Source organism: Mixophyes fleayi, chromosome 4 (assembly GCF_038048845.1).
Source record: "Mixophyes fleayi isolate aMixFle1 chromosome 4, aMixFle1.hap1, whole genome shotgun sequence".
In the NCBI taxonomy this organism is placed as follows: Eukaryota; Metazoa; Chordata; class Amphibia; order Anura; family Limnodynastidae; genus Mixophyes; species Mixophyes fleayi.
In genome coordinates this window covers 287,501-304,763 of record NC_134405.1, presented here as the reverse complement: position 1 = coordinate 304,763, position 17,263 = coordinate 287,501, and the positions used below count along the sequence as shown (strand labels likewise).

General features: G+C 46.4%; 1 protein-coding gene across 2 annotated transcripts in view; it reads right to left on the bottom strand.

The window, feature by feature from the left end:
• Positions 1-7,534: 7,534 nt before the first annotated feature.
• LOC142150912 (sodium/potassium-transporting ATPase subunit beta-2-like) overlaps positions 7,535-17,263 on the bottom strand; it is a 13,805-nt gene continuing 4,076 nt past the window's right edge. Inside the window, exons 4-8 of one of the 2 annotated variants that reach the window (XM_075206091.1) lie at positions 16,137-16,339; positions 10,925-10,996; positions 10,810-10,836; positions 10,318-10,428; positions 7,535-8,066 (exon numbers count right to left, since the gene is read on the bottom strand). In XM_075206091.1, coding sequence (XP_075062192.1) covers positions 7,905-8,066; positions 10,318-10,428; positions 10,810-10,836; positions 10,925-10,996; positions 16,137-16,339 — 575 coding nt within the window. In that variant the 3' untranslated portion in view covers positions 7,535-7,904. The remainder of the gene's footprint in view (positions 8,067-10,317; positions 10,429-10,809; positions 10,837-10,924; positions 10,997-16,136; positions 16,340-17,263) is intronic. The other variant, XM_075206090.1, reaches the window with a different exon arrangement.

The window sequence follows — 17,263 nt, the reverse complement described above, 5'->3', positions numbered from 1 at the left end:
AAGTCTACAGCGGTGCAAAGACCTGCTGGTCAGGAGATTGTCCTCTGAAGAGGACCGTGATATGCCAACAGCTCCTCCTTCATTTTCTTCCACACCTGTGGCTGCGAGGAAACAGCTGAGATTTCCGAAACGACCCGCTGGCGGGGGATGCAGACAACATCTGGTCTGGACTGAAGGACCTGCCAACCATTGCAGACATGTCTACTGTCGCTGCATTGGATGCTGTCACAATTGAAAAAATGGTGGAGGATTACTTTGCTGACACCATCCAAGTAGACATGTCAGACAGTCCATATTCTTACTGGCAGGAAAAAAAGCCAGTTTGGAAGCCCCTGTACAAACTGGCTCTATTTTACCTGAGTTGTCCCCCCTCCAGTGTGTACTCGGAAAGCGTTTTTAGAGCAGCGGGGAACCTGGTCAGTGAGCGGCGAAGGAGGTTGCTTCCGCAGAACGTTGAAAAAATGATGTTCATAAAAATGAATTATCAATTCTTAAATCAAGACCAGCACTGGCCTCCAGAGACTACAGAGGGACCTGTGGTTGTGGAGTCCAGCGGGGACGAATTGATAATGTGTGAGGATAAGGAAGTACACACTGAAGGGGGCGAGGAATCAGAGGATGAGGATGACATCTTGCCTCAGTAGAGCCTGTTTAGTTTGTACAGGGAGAGCTGAATAGCTTTTTTGGTGTGGGGGCCCAAACAAACCAATCATTTTAGCCACAGTTTTGTAGGCCCTGTCGCTGAAATGATTGGTTTGTTAAAGTGTGCATGTCCTATTTCAACAACATAAGGGTGGGTGGGAGGGCCCAAGGACAATTCCATCTTGCACCTCTTTTTTTTCTTTGCCAGCTCGTTTTAGGGGGTTCAAACAAACCAATCATTTCAGCCACAGTTTGGTAGGCCCTTTCGCTGAAATGATTGGTTTGTTAAAGTGCGCATGTCCTATTTCAACAACATCAGGGTTGGTGGGAGGGCCCAAGGACAATTCCATCTTGCAACTCTTTTTTTGCCATTATGTGATCTTTGGGGCCTAGTTTTTCAAACTGCCATCCTGTCTGCCACTGCAGTGCCACTCCTAGATGGGACACGTGTTTGTGCCGCCCACTTGTGACGCTTAGCTTAGACATCCAGCTACCTCGGTGCAACCTTTTGGACTAAAAACAATATTGTAAGGTGTGAGGTGTTCAGAATAGACTGAAAATTAGTGGAAATGAATGTTATTGAGGTTTATAATAGTGTAGGAGTGAAAAAAATAAATAAATATGTATTTTAGCACTTTTTATGCTTTTTTAAAAAAAAATCAGAGCCCAAAACCCAAAATCAGAACGAAAACCTTTCGTGGGGTGTTTTGGCAAAACAAATCAGAACCCAAAACCTCAAGCTAATCAGAACCCAAAACACCAAAAGTGGCCGGTGCACACCCCTAATAAAAAGTGGATTGCTTGATGATGTAATGTAGTATTATTCCTTCTGTAGTTCTAGAGATCACTAGTACCACAAACTACTGTAACTGACGCTTGAGCTAATAAAACATCACTGCTTCAAGATCCTGCATTGATGCCTACTTACCTGTGGCAATTCCTGTGACCTAGAGATTAGACCAATCTAATCCTTTATCAAACTGTTCTGAGATTGGGACCCAGCATTCTAGTACCAACGCTCTACCCGCTACCTTGCAGCTCTGGCCAGTGTGATAGGCCAGGGGGAACAATCCACAGCAACCCTGATCTAAAGAAGGAGGTCAGGGGTACCTGCCCAGGTGCCTAGCGAGTGGGTACACTAGCAGCGAAACTTGTAGAGGTGAGCAGGTATGTGGAAGCAGAGGTTAGGGGGTGATAGTGAGACATGGGTAAATGTGTAGCAGTGAGTAGGTATATGGAAGCACAGGTTATTGGGTAAAAGTGAGACAGGGGTAAATGCGTAGAAGTGAACAGGTATGTGGGAGCAAAGGTTAGGGGGTGATAGTGAGAGACGCAAATGTGTAGTGGTGAGGAGATATGTGGGAGCAGAGGTTAGGCGGTCAGATAATGAGACATGGGTACATGTGTAGTGGTGAGCAGGTATGTGGGAGCAGAGGTTAGGGGGTCAGATAATGAGACATTGGTACATGTGTAGTGGTGAGCAGGTATGTGGGAGCAAAGGTTAGGGGGTGATAGTGAGAGACGCAAATGTGTAGTGGTGAGGAGATATGTGGGAGCAGAGGTTAGGGGGTCAGATAATGAGACATGGGTACATGTGTAGTGGTGAGCAGGTATGTGGGAGGTTAGGGGGTGATAGTGAGATGAGGTACATGTGTAGTAATGAGTAGGTATGTAGAAGCACAAGTTATTGGGTGATTGTGATACAGGGGTAAATATGTATTGGTTAGCATGTATGTGGAAGTAGGAGATGCGGACGATAGTGAGACAGGGGTAAATGTGTAAAAGTGAGCAGGTATGTGGAAGCCAGAGATAGGGTAAGAGTCAGACAGCAAGATTTGGGCAGCTTGGTGGGGGGAGTGAAGTGGATTAGGGGTTCCTTGTGTTTTATATAGTGTTGTGGCTGGATAACATATAAATAACTTTTTATAGATATTTATTTTATTTAGGGACGCAGTGCACGTCTGTATATAATTGCAAATGAACTGGTTTTTTTTAATATTGTGTTTCGGTGTAGGAAAAGATCTGCGTCTCTCATCCACCCTCATTACATCCTCCCATTCCCGGTTACAGGACTTTTTTCGGGCTGCACCCACTCTATGGAACTCTCTCCCTCGCACAATAAGACTCTCCTCTGGTCTACAAACTTTCAAGCGTTCTCTGAAAACCTACCTATTCAGACAAGCGTATAATATTCCTCAACCACCATCTTAACCTCACTACCTTTAGCCTGTTACACAATTTCACACAAGACAACTACCCCCGGACCAACATTATTGTGTGACAGGATCATTTAGCTTATGAGTCACCCTACCTTTGCAGTCTGGCTGGGCCAAGATGCAAAATGTATACTTAACCTCATGTGTCAATCTCCCATTGTCCCATAGATTGTAAGCTTGCGAGCAGGGCCTTCTCACCTCTTTGTCTGTTTTACCCAGTTTGTTTATTAGTTTATTACATTTGTCCCCAATTGTAAAGCGCTACGGAATATGTTGGCGCTATATAAATAACTGATGATGATGATGATGATGATGATAGATATTTATTTTATTTAGGGACGCAGTGCACGTCTGTATATAATTGCAAATGAACTGTTTTTTTTTAATATTGTGTTTCGGTGTAGGAAATGCTTTGATTGCTGAGACCAGGGGAGGAAATTTGATTTTCCTAACTTTTCTAAAGGAAGCCTCATGCTTATTATTTCTTTTCATGTGAAGTGACCAACACATCTTTTTAGTCTGCATGCACTGCAGGAGGTCGTTACCTTTCTTTCATGTGTAGTTTTCATCCTGCATCTGAGAACCTTTCTGAATAATGAAAACAGCAAGTTTTACGATATCACAGATTAGTGTAAATTTTGTTAACTTTGCAATGCATTTAAATCCATGTTTGGAGAACATATTGTATCCTTATACTAAAAATCTCATGTAATATCTCAGTCTTTGCAGAGCCATCTAGGATCAGGGGGTGGTGTTACCCCCTGCTAATGTGTGTCATAATGTGTATAAAAGGAGCACTGTCTTACCATGTAATGTATCTTACCATCTGTAGCTTCTGGACAGATCACTAGTACCACAAACAAGTGTAACTGTCCTTTATTAGGACTACATAAGCTAATAAAACATCACTGCTTCAAGATCCTGCTTTGACGACTACTTACCTGCGGCAATTCCTGTGACCTACAGATTAGACCAATCAAATCTGTTATCCGGCTGTTCTGAGGTTGGGACCCAGGGTCTAGTACCAACGCTCTGCCCAATACCTTGCAGCTCTGACCAGTGTGATAGGCCAGGGGGAACCATCCGCAGCAACCATGATCTAAAGGAAGAGGTCAGGTGTAAGATCCCAGATGCCCAGTGAGGGGGTACACTAGCAGAGAGAGGTACCCAGAAGGAAGTGATTCTAGGTACAAGTGAAGGAGCCTAGAGGTGGCAGCAGGCTCCTCCAACTGTGGTTAGAGGGACACAATTTGGGACGAAGAAAGGGCACAGTGACAAGCAAGGCAAGCCCAGCTGGTCCCCAGCAACAATAGTCCATCCTGTCATTACACTCAAGGCTCATCGATACACACGTGGAGCGAAGGCTAGCCTGTCTGATTCAATCCCACAGAAGAGCTACTGTAGTACAAATTACTGAAAAAGTTAATGCTGGTTATGATAGAAAGGTGTCAGAACACACAGCTCATCGCAGCTTGCCATAGACCAGTCAGAGTGCCCATACTAACCACTGTCCACTGCCGAATATCGCCTAAAAAGGACACGGAAGCTCCAGAACTGGACCATAGAGCAATGGAAGGTGGCCTGGTCTGATGAATCACGTTGTCTTTTACATCATGTGGGCATGTGCGATATTTACCTGGGGAAGAGATGGCACCAGGATGCACTATGAGTAGTAGGCAGTGTGATGCTCTGGGCAATGTTCTGCTGGGAAACCTTGGGTCCTGGCATTCATGTGGATGTTACTGTGACATGTACCACATACCTAAACATGTTGCAGAATTCCAGGTGTTAACCTGGCCTCTAAATTCCCCAGATCGGAATCCGATCGAGCATCTGTGGGATATGCTGGAAAAACAAGTCTGAGTCATGGAGGACCCACCTGGCAACTTACAGGACGTAAAGAATCTGCTGCTAACGTCTGATGTTTTTAATGTTCTGGCTGATCAGTATATACATTAGTTTAATATGTTTCTGCGACAAGTTAATTTCTCTGTATGGAGATTCTAGGCGTATTTATATTTCAACATTAAGCAAAAGATTGTGAGTGCAGCCCCCACTCCCCCTTTTCAGTCATTCATGCAATAAGCAAGCACACAGTCTATTTTGGCAGTGGCTCAATCTTTTAGTGATTAAGTAATTTTGTTACTGATTAATTTGTTCCTTTCTCTTATAGTTCCCAACTTGTAGATGTCACTAATCGGGTAGAATAAGTGGGTGTAGTCAAGCTGCATGGGCGCGTTTCTAGCACTCCTGAAGCAATGGGCCATCGCTATCCCCTTTCCAATTACCCACGTTCCGTGCCACTTACACTGGATGCTGAGTTCCCGTCAGCGTGGCACAAACTCCCAGCTATCCTGAAATTGGGATGAATTTCCTGATCTGCAGGGCGGCAGGACAATGCTCTCAAATAGGGACTGACCTAAATCAGGAAGCTTCAGAAGTACGGTGTAATTCACAGGAGGAGCTGAAAGAGAGCACTGGGAGACATTTGGCCTCTAACCCAAAGTGGGCAGCATGAAAATTAGTGTGTGGAGGGGAAGGTGCTTCAGGCCAGGGAAAAAGCCCCCTGGAACCATCCACGGCCTTTGTGCCCAATGTGGGCAGCATGGACATTAGTGAGTGAGGGGAGGGAGGGGAAGAACGGTGGCTCAGTGGTTAGTACTTCTGCCTCACAGCACAGGGGTCATGAGTTTGATTCCTGACCATGACCTTATCTGGTGCAGTTTGTATGTTCTCCCCGTGTTTGTGTGGGTCTCCTCCCACACTCCAAAAACATTCTAGTAGGTTAATTGGCTGCTATCAAATTGACATTATTCTGTGTGTGTGTGTGTTAAGGAAATTAGACTGTGAGCTCTACTGGGGCAGGGACTGATGTGAGTGCACTCTCTGTACAGCGCTGCAGAATTAGTGGCGCTATAAAATAAATAAATAATGATGAAGAAGAAGGTGCATCAGGCCAGTGTAAGAGGCACTTGGGACCATCAGCAGCCTCTTACCCAATGTGGGCAGCATGGAAATTAGTGAGTGAGGGAAGGGCGGGGAAGAAGGTGCTTCAGACCAGAGAAAGAGCCCGATGGAGCCTCAGCAGCCTCTTAGTCAATGTGGGCAGCATGGTAATTAGTGAGTGAGGGAAGGGCAGGGAAGAAGATACTTCAGACCAGAGAAAGAGCCCGATGGAGCCTCAGCAGCCTCTTACCCAATGTGAGCAGCATGGTAATTAGTGAGTGAGGGGAGGGCAGGGAAGAAGGTGCTTCAGACCAGGGAAAGAGCCAGATGGAGCCTCAGCAGCCTCTTAGTCAATGTGGGCAGCATGGTAATTAGTGAGTGAGGGGAGGGCGGGGAAGAAGGTGCTTCAGACCAGGGAAAGAGCCCGACGGAGCCTCAGCAGCCTCTTAGTCAATGTGGGCAGCATGGTAATTAGTGAGTGATGGGAGGGCGGGGAAGAAGGTGCTTCAGACCAGAGAAAGAGCCCGACGGAGCCTCAGCAGCCTCTTAGTCAATGTGGGCAGCATGGTAATTAGTGAGTGAGGGGAGGGCGGGGAAGAAGGTGCATCAGACCAGGGAAAGTGCCTGATGGAGCCTCAGCAGCCTCTTAGTCAATGTGGGCAGCATGGTAATTAGTGAGTGAGGGGAGGGCAGGGAAGAAGGTGCTTCAGACCAGAGAAAGAGTCCAATGGAGCCTCAGCAGCCTCTTAGTCAATGTGGGCAGCATGGTAATTAGTGAGTGAGGGGAGGGCGGGGAAGAAGGTGCTTCAGACCAGAGAAAGAGCCCGATGGAGCCTCAGCAGCCTCTTAGTCAATGTGGGCAGCATGGTAATTAGTGAGTGAGGGTAGGGCGGGGAAGAAGGTGCTTCAGACCAGAGAAAGAGCCCGACGGAGCCTCAGCAGCCTCTTACCCAATGTGGGCAGCATGGTAATTAGTAAGTGAGGGGAGGGCAGGGAAGAAGGTGCATCAGACCAGAGAAAGAGCCAGATGGAGCCTCAGCAGACTCTTAGTCAATGTGGGCAGCATGATAATTAGTGAGTGAGGGGAGGGCGGGGAAGAAGGTGCTTCAGACCAGAGAAAGAGTCCAATGGAGCCTCAGCAGCCTCTTAGTCAATGTGGGCAGCATGATAATTAGTGAGTGAGGGGAGGGCGGGGAAGAAGGTGCTTCAGACCAGAGAAAGAGTCCAATGGAGCCTCAGCAGCCTCTTAGTCAATGTGGGCAGCATGGTAATTAGTGAGTGAGGGGAGGGCGGGGAAGAAGGTGCTTCAGACCAGAGAAAGAGCCAGATAGAGCCTCAGCAGCCTCTTAGTCAATGTGGGCAGCATGGTAATTAGTGAGTGAGGAGGGGGTGGGAATAAAGGTGTTTCAGGCCATGAAATGAGACCCCTGAGAGCATCAGGGGTCTTCCGTACCCAATGTGGACATGAAACCACATCCAATCTTGTTCCCTTATTTCCTCCGCTGTCTGATCTGTTAGTCCTAGATGGACACATCAGACAGACATATACAGACATGTAGTATTGACAATACTATATGTGCTGGTTGAGGAAAATGATTGTGTGATCTCTAACCCTAATAACTTCCCCCTTTCCCTCGGTAATAGCAGAGTCACTATGTATAGTGTAACTAAAAGAAGCATCACCCATACAGATCCCTTTGGCCGGCAATGAGGGAAAGACGTGAGACTGGTTAGAATATCATTGGCTTTTTAATGATACATTTCTGAATCTGTCTAAATGAGATTCCATTAAATACAATATATACACATTTATATACATGACATGAGCACTGCAGTCAGGTATAGAGGGGAACATTGATGGGGAATCTAAATAGTAAAATAAAAATCCTCGTTCTTACAAATGACAGGTTCTCTCTAACCCTAAAACTGTATCGCGGACATCAGAGGCAGCTTTATTCTGAAGCACTATTGGCTGTATGACGGGTATAAGCACAGGGACCATGTATCAGGGACTAAGCTTCCTTCTCTGACACACTTGTAGCCGGTGTTTCTGGGACTGAATGGCAGTAATAATAATAATATTGTATAGAGGGAACAGCTCTATGTATCGATCCTCAGTGTGAATACCACACGGCCCTGGAACTTGTCTCTATCATCCTGGTTGTTGATGTTTGCTGCGTTTATGCGACACTGCACGGTATGGACCATGTTGCGCGTAGCGTTCATGAACTTGACGGCTACAAAAGGCTGGGTGTAGTTTTTCTGTAAGAGAAACAGGAGGGTGCTTCAGACACAGAAAAACAGGAGAACATCAGAGAATTAAGTGTGGAAATAAATCTGGACAGGTGACCCTAAATTTACTATATATATATATATATATATATATATATATATATATATATAAATACACACTATATGGACAAAGTATTTGAACGCTTGACCATTACACCAACAGGGACTATGTGATCTTAAATACATTTGTGTCAATGAAGACAAAAGTATTATAGAAGTGATACCTTTATTGGCTAACCAAAATATTATTATATTTGCTAGCTTTCAGAGCACATTTTATTGGTTAGCCAATAAAGGTATCACTTCTATAATACTTTTGTCTTTTTTGACACGAAAGTATTTAACATCACAAAGATTTTCCTGGATAACACGGTACTGCAATAATTATTTTTTTTAATTTTTTTTTGCTACACATCACCAACAGGGAATGTAATGACATGTATTCAAATACATATACTTTAATATGGAGTTGGTCCCCCTTATGCAGCGATAACAGCTTCTGCTTTTCTTAGAAGGCTTTCCACAAGATGTTGGAGTGTTTTTGTTGGAAGTTGTGCCCATTTATCCTTTAGAGCATTTATGAGGTCAGGCACTGATGTTGGCCGAGAAGGCCTGGCTCGCAATCTCCGTTCCAGTTAATCCCAGAGGTGTACGATGACTTTGTATGCTGAAGCATTAAGATTGCCTTTCACTGGAGATAAGGGCCTAGCCCAAACCCTAAAAAATAGCCCCATACCATTATCCCTCCTCCACCAAACTTCACAGTTGACATAATTCAGTCAGGCAGGTACAGTCACAATATTGCCTAAGAACACAGCTGTGAATAAAGAATGGTACCAAAACATCCTCTAAGAGCAACTTCTCCCAACCATCCAAGAACAGTTTGGTGATGAAAGCATGATGGAGCACCTTGCTATAAGGCAAAAGTGATAACTAAGTGGCTGGGGGATCAAAACATTGAAACTTTGAGCCCATGGCCAGGAAACTCCCCAGACCTTAATCCCATTAAGAACTTGTCAATCCTCACAAATTCTGACAAACTCCAAGTATTGATTAGACAAGAATGTGCGGCCATCAGTCAGTATGTGGCCCAGAAGTTGATTGACAGCATGCCCGGGCGAATTGCAGAGGTCTTCAAAAAGAAGGATCAACACTGCAAATATTGACTCTTTGCATAAACTTAATGTAATTGTCAATAAAAGCCTTTGACACTTATGAAATGTTGTAATGTTACTTCCGTATACCATAGCAACATCTGACAAAAAGGTCTAAAAACACTGAAGCAGCAAAGTTTGTGAAAACCAACACTTGTGTCATTCTCAAAACTTTTGGCCATGACTGTAATGTTCTCCATCCAACCGGCAAACCCAGACTTGCCCATCTGACTGCTAAACAGAGAAGCGTGATTCATCACTTCACAGAACCACATTTCCACTGCTCCAAGGTCTAGTGTCGGTGGGCTTCGCACCACTCCATCCGACACTTGGCATTGGTCTTGGAGATGTGAAACTTGCATACAGCTCGGCCATGGAAACCCATTCCTTTACGCTCCCACCGCACAGTTTTGTGCTGACATTAATGCCAGTGGAAGTTCGGAACTCTTCAGTATGGAATCAACCGTTGACCATGCTCAGTGATTTTACGTGGTTTTCCGCTTCGTGGCTGAGCTGCTTTCATTTTCTAAAAATATCACTTACAGTTGACTGTAAAAAATCCAGCAGGGATGAAATTTCACGAACCATCTTATTGCAAAGGCGGCATCCTATCACGGTACCACGCTTGGTGTTACTGAGCTCTTCAGAACGACCCATTTTGTATCACAAATGTTTGCAAATGGAGACAGCGTGGCTGGGTGCTTGATTTTATACACCTCTGGCGACAGGTCTGATTGAAACACCTCAATTCAATAATTGACAGGTGTGGCCAAATACTTTTGTCCATATAGTGTATATGAGAGAGAGCGAGTGGGAGAGTGCGAGTGAGAAAGAGTGCAAGAAAGAGAGAGAGCGAGAGCGAAAGAGAGAGGATTAAAAACACAGAAAGAGAAATAACCCGGGTGGGTTTGACGTCAGAGGTTATTATGGGATGCTTTGATAGGGATATGTCACCATGACTGGTATGGAGAGAAAGGCACCATGGGTGAAATCAGATGTGCTGTAAACACAGGATGATATGGTCGGATTAAGGTGCCTATAGAATAAAGGCCAGAGAAGCGTTTTACCTGCGCTCTGTTTCCATAGTATGGGAAATACATGAGATCAATGCCTCCCAAATGACTTTCCGTACTGGGAAAATAAGTCCTGTTCCCCAAGAGAAGATCATTTGCTGCATTCTGGAAAATATTTTATAAGACGTAAGATATATATTTAAGACATATTAAGGGGTCATTTATATATATAAACTGTATTAAATATATTATATACTATATATTATATATATATATCATCATTATCACTGGGATCCTATATAATCACATTATGTAAATCACATACACCCAATGACATCGGTAAGAATCACTGGCAGGAAGTCTACATCTGGGGTTTGTCCAGTATTAGACTGTTATCAGAGGAATGTACATGGGATTATATAGTCTACACAAGGAATCTTGATGCAGGACACAGGTTCTGTTTATAATGTAGGAATAATCTACAAGACGTCTCTATAGGGAATATTTCCTGGTGCTACAATGTACCCTATAGGCTCTGCCTCTTACCGTCTCATTCACAGCACTTTTTAGCTTCTGAAGACAAGGGATAAATAGTCTGAGACATCTCAGTAAGTGACAGAACGTGAGCACCAGACAGGATGAGAGACAGCTGCACACTCACCGTTGCACTGCAATTGATGGTGATCGAGCTGTTAGACAGCTGACTTATAACCTGAGGAAGAAAATTTATAACCTGCAGGAAAAGAAACAGGTGAAGATGTGACGGCTGCTGGAAATGACTTGTTTTATTAAATGTGTGTGTGAAAAAAATAGAAAAATAGAAAAGGAGAATTAGAGGAGGACCTAAAAGACAGGTATATAAAAGAGAGAGAGAAAATGGAACGAGTGAGTGATTGAGAAAGGAAAAGAGAGAGAGTGGAAGAAAAAAGAAAGAGGGATAGACAGATCAATAGAGAGAAAGAGATATAGAGAGCAAGAGTGAACAAGAGATTGGAGAGAGAGATAGAGAGGGGAGGACAGAAGTATACATAGCTGTAGAGACATACAGAGACAGAGTTTTCAGAGTATAGGAGAAAGGGGATGAAGAACTAGCTCAGTGGTTAAATGCTCTGACTGTATAACAATGCCATTAAACTGCTGGAGAATTTGGTTTGTATACCAGTGTTTTCTCCTGTTGACATTGGACAAATAAAGGATGGAAGTAAGAGTAATGAAGGGACAGGGGAGAGGGGAGTGTGCAGTGTGGCCAAAAGAGCACAAAGTGTGGCCAAGAGAGAAGAGGAGTGCGCAGTGTGGGCAGAAGAGAAGGGAAGTGTGCAGTGTGGACAGGAGAGAAGGGGAGTGCGCAGTGTGGACAGGAGAGAAGGGGAGTGCGCAGTGTGGCCAGGAGAGAAGGGGAGTGCGCAGTGTGGCCAGGAGAGAAGGGGAGTGTGCAGTGTGGACAGGAAAGAAGGGGAGTGCGCTGTGTGGCCAGGAGAGAAGAGGAGTGTGAAGTATGGTCAGCATAGAAGGGGACTGCAAAGTATGGCCAGGAAGGAAGGGGAATGTGATGTATAGATAGGAGAGAAGGGGAGTGCGAAGTATGGCCAGGAGAGAAGGGGAATGTGATGTATAGACAGGAGAGAAGGGGAGTGCAATGTGTAGCCAAGAGAGAAGGGGAGAGCAAAATGTGGTCAGGATAGAAGAGGAATGTGATGTATAAACAGGAGAGAAGGGGAGTGCGCAGTGTGGCCAAGAGAAAAGGGGAGTGCGAAGTATGGTCAGCAGAGAAGGGGAATGTGATGTATTAACAGGAGAGAAGGGGAGTGCGAAGTGTGGCCAGAAGAGAAGAGGAGTGCGCAGTGTGGCCAGAAGAGAAGGGAAGTGCGAAGTATTGTCAGGAAAGAAGGGGAATGTAATGTATTAACAGGAGAGAAGGGGAGTGCGAAGTGTGGCCAGAAGAGAAGGGGAGTGCACAGTTTGGCCAGTAGAGAAGGGGAGTGCACAGTGTGGCCAGAAGAGAAGGGAAGTGCGAAGTATTGTCAGGAGAGAAGGGGAATATGATGTATAGACAGGAGAGAAGGGGAGTGCGAAGTGTGGCCAGGAGAGAAGGGGAATGTGATGTATAGACAGGAAAGAAGGGGAGTACAATGTGTAGCCAAGAGAGAAGGGGAGAGCGAAGTGTGGTCAGGAGAGAAGGGGAATGTGATGTATAGACAGGAGAGCAGGGGAGTGCGAAGTGTGGTCAGGAGAGAAGGGGAGTGCGCAGTGTGGCCAGAAGATAAGGGGAGTGCGCAGTGTGGCCAGGAGAGAATTTGAGTGCGAAGTGTGGCCAGGAGAGAAGGGGAGTGCACAGTGTGGCCAGGAGAGAACAGAAGTACAAAGTGTGGCCAGGAGAAAAGGGGAATGTGATATATGACCAGGAGAGAAGAGGAGTGTGCTGTGTTGCCAGGAGAGAAGGGAAGTGTGAAATGTGGCCAGGAGAGAAGGTGGAGTTGAAGTGTGGCCAGGAGAGAAGGGGAGTGCGAAGTGTGGACAAGAGGGAAGGGGAGAGCGAAGTGTGGCCAGGAAAGAAGGGAAGTGTGCTGTATAGACAGGAGAGAAGGGGAGTACAATGTGTAGCAAAGAGAGAAGGGGAGAGCGAAATGTGGTCAGGAGAGAAGGGGAATATGATGTATAGACAGGAGAGAAGGGGAGTACAATGTGTAGCCAAGAGAGAAGAGGAGAGCAAAGTGTGGTCAGGAGAGAAGGGGAGTGCGATGTGTAGCCAAGAGAGAAGGGGAGTGCACAGTGTGGTCAGAAGAGAAGGGGAGTGCGAAGTACGGCCAAGAGAGAAGTGGAGTGTGAAGTATGGTCAGGAGAGAAAGGGAATGTGATGTATAGACAGGAGAGAAGGGGAGTGCGAAGTGTGGTCAGGAGAGAAGAGGAATGTAATGTATAGACAGGAGAGAAGGGGAGTGCACAGTGTGGTCAGAAGAGAAGGGGAGTGCGAAGTATGGCCAAGAGAGAAGTGGAGTGCACAGTGTGGTCAGAAGAGAAGGGGAGTGCGAAGTACAGCCAAGAGAGAAGTGGAGTGTGAAGTATGGTCAGGAGAGAAGGGGAATGTGATGTATAGAGAGGAGAGAAGGGGAGTGCGAAGTGTGGTCAGGAGAGAAGGGGAATGTGATGCATAGACAGGAGAGAAGGGGAGTGCACAGTGTGGCCAGAAGAGAAGGGCAGTGCGAAGTATGGCAAAGAGAGAAGGGGAGTGCGATGTGTAGCCAAGAGAAAAGGGGAGTGCGAAGTATGGTCAGCAGAGAAGGGGAATGTGATGTATAGACAGGAGAGAAGGGGAGTGCACAGTGTGGCCAGAAAAGAAGGGGAGTGTGCAGTCTGGACAGTAGAGAAGGGGAGTGTGAAGTATGGCCAAGAGAGAAGGGGAGTGCACAGTGTGGCCAGAAAAGAAGGTGTCACGATTTGCACTCTGCAGCTGCTGTCTACAGTGACTCTATTGGATTTGGTATGCTTTCCACTTGTAGTACCACTGCCCACCAAAGGGGCCACTGTGCTACTTGATTATTCTCCTTGATCACTGGGAGTGGTTTCAGCTGCATGAGGCCTATTTATACCTGCCTGCTTCAAACAGTCTGGGCCAGATCATCAGGTCATTCCGAGGAGCATTCCCTGTGCTCAGCTTCTATCTGCTATCTGGACTCCTGCATATTTCTTCGTTGAAATCTACTATTTGCTGTTACCTGTGTCCTGGACTCCTGCATCTTTAACCATTATACCTGGTACTTGTAGTTCTACGCTGCCTGTTGAAATCTACTATTTGTTGTTACCTGTGTCCTGGACTCCTGCATCTTTAACCATTATACCTGGTACTTGTAGTTCTACGCTGCCTGTTGAAATCTACTATTTGCTGTTACCTGTGTCCTGGACTCCTGCATCTTTAACCATTATACCTGGTACTTGTAGTTCTACGCTGCCTGTTGAAATCTACTATTGCAGTTACCTGTTTCTCATCTGCACTTTGAACTGTCTCATGAGTTACCTTGTCATCTCTGTTTGTTAATAAACTCATTATAACCACTTATCTCCTCTCCGTGGTCATACCTGGGAAATCCTGACAGAAGGGGAGTGTGCAGTGTGGCCAGGAGAGAAAGGGAGTGAGACATGTGGCCAGGAGAGGAGGGTAGTGCGAAGTGTGGCCAGGAGAGAAGGGGAATGTGATGTATAGACAGGAGAGAAGGGGAGTGCGAAGTGTGGCCAGGAGAGAAGGGGAGTGCGAAGTGTGGCCAGGAGAGAAGGGGAGTGAGACGTGTGGCCAGGAGAGAAGGGGAGTGAGACGTGTGGCCAGGAGAGAAGGGGAGTGAGACGTGTGGCCAGGAGAGAAGGGGAGTGCGAAGTATGGCCAAGAGAGAAGGGGAGTGCGAAGTGTGGTCAGGAGAGAAGGGGAATGTGATGTATAGACAGGAGAGAAGGGGAGTGCACATTGTGGCCAGAAGAGAAGGTGATTGCGAAGTATGGCCAAGAGAGAAGGGAAGTGCGATGTGTAGCCAAGATAAAAGGGGAGTGCAAAGTATGGTCAGCAAAGAAGGGGAATGTGATGTATAGACAGGAGAGATGGGGAGTGTGCAGTGTCACCAGGAGAGAAGGGGAGTGCGCAGTGTGGCCAGGAGAGAAGGGGAGTGTGCAGTGTGGCCAGGAGAGAAGGGGAGTGTGCAGTGTGGCCAGGAGAGAAGGGGAGTGTGCAGTGTCACCAGGAGAGAAGGGGAGTGTGCAGTGTGGCCAGGAGAGAAGGGGAGTGTGCAGTGTGGCCAGGAGAGAAGGGGAGTGTGCAGTGTCACCAGGAGAGAAGGGGAGTGCACAGTGTGGCCAGAAAAGAAAGGGAGTGCGCAGTGGGGCAAGGAGAGAGGGGAAATACTAAGTATGGTCAGAAGAGAAGGGGAATGTGATGTATAGACAGGAAAGAAGGGGAGTGCGCAGTGTGGCCAGGAGAGAGGGGAAGTGCGAAGTATGGTCAGAAGAGAAGAGGAATGTGATGTATAGACAGGAAAGAAGGGGAGTGTGCAGTGTCGCCAGGAGAGAAGGGGAGTGCAAAGTGTGGCCAGTAGAGAAGGGGAGTGCGAAGTGTGGCCAGGAGAGAAGGAGAGTGCGAAGTATGGTTAGGAGAGAAGGGGAGTGTGAAGTGTGGCCACGAGAGAAGGGGAGTGCGAAGTATGGTCAGGAGTGATGGGGAGTGCGATGTGTAGCCAAGAGAGAAGGGGAGTGCGAATTATGGCCAAGAGAGTAGGGGAATGTGATGTATAGACAGGAAAGAAGGGGAGTGTGCAGTGTCGCCAGTAGAGAAGAGGAGTGCGAAGTGTGGCCAGGAGAGAAGGGGAGTGCGATGTGTAGCCAAGAGAAAAGGGGAGTGCGAAGTATGGTCAGCAGAGAAGGGGAATGTGATGTATAGACAGTAGAGAAGGGGAGTGTACAGTGTCACCAGGAGAGAAGGGGAATGTGAGGTGAGACATGTGGGCAGGAGAGAAGGGGACTGAGACATGAGAAGGGGAGTGCGCAGTGTGGCCAGGAGAGAAGGGGAGTGTGAAGTATGGTCAGGAGAAAAGGGAAATGTTATGTGTAGACAGGAGAGAAGGGGAGTGTGCTGTGTGGTCAGGAGAGAAAGGGAATTTGATTTATAGACAGTAGCGAAGCTGAATATGATGTATGGACCAGAGGAAAGCGGTGTGAGATGTATGGCCAGGAGAGAAGGAAAGCCTGTATGTATAGTTGATAATGAGGTAGAGAGCAATGTTTGGACATATCAGATGATAGGGGAATGTGAGGTGAGAGAGGAGGTGCTACGTATGGACAGAAGATGTGTGTGACAGATGGACCTAGACCTATATATGACATTACACAGTTCTTACCTTGTTCATTTTGATGAGGACACATGGCGTTCCACTAGAGTATCCGTAAGTTGGGTCAATTCCAGAACATTCACCGAGGTTTTCTCTTACAAACTGACAAGCTTTCTTGGGGTTATTCCTCACAGCTCCGATGTCTTTCTGCTCGTAGTAGACGCCACTAGTACAATTGGTACCTCTCTGCTGCTGCACTGTCTCATTATAGTCTGGGGAAGAAGAAAAACATAAGCATTATGGAGAAAGGAAGACAAAGGGTGTAAGGCAGAAGAGAGTGAGAGGGGATGTGTAACACGGGGGATATAAGAAGAGCGAGGCGAACAACAGATATGTATCAGAATAGGTAAAAAGAGAGAAAATGAGTAGCAGAGTATGTAAGTAGGATGTGAGGGAGAGTAAGTAAATTAATAACAGAGGGCCTGATTCATTAAAGATCTTAAATGAAGAGGATTCTTATTTCAGTTTCCTGGACAAAACCATGTTACAATGCAAGGGGTGCAAATGAGTGTTATGTTTTGCACATAAGTTAAATACTGACTGTTTTTTTCATGTACCACACAAATACTTGTGCATGTGTGTGCGTGTGTGTGTGTGTGCATGTGTGTGTGTACGTGTGTGTGTGTGTATGTGTGTGCGTGCGTGTACGTGTGTGTGTGCATGTGTGCATGTGTGTGTACGTGTGTGTATGTGTGCGCGTGTGTGTATGTGTGTGTGTGTGCGTGTGCATGTGTGTGCATGCGTGTGTGTGTGTGCGTGTACGTGCGTGTGTGTGTACATGTGTGTGTATGTGTGTGCGTGTGTATGTGTGTGCGTGTATGCGTATGTGTACGTGTGTGTGTGTGTATGTGCGTACGTACGTGTGTGTGTGCATGTGTGTGTGTGTTTGTGTGTGCGTGTGTGTGTATGTGTGTGTGTGTATGTGTATGTGCATGCGTGTGCGTGCGTGCTTGCATGTGCATGTGTGTGTGTGTGCGTACGTGTGTGTGCGTACGTGTGTGTGTGCATGTGTGTGTGTGTGCATGCGTGTGTGTGTACGTGTGTGTGTACGTGTGTGCGTGCGTGCATGCGTGAGTGTGTGTGCGTGTATGTGTGTGTGTGCGTGTGTGTTGTAGCACCAACATTCTATAGCTCTC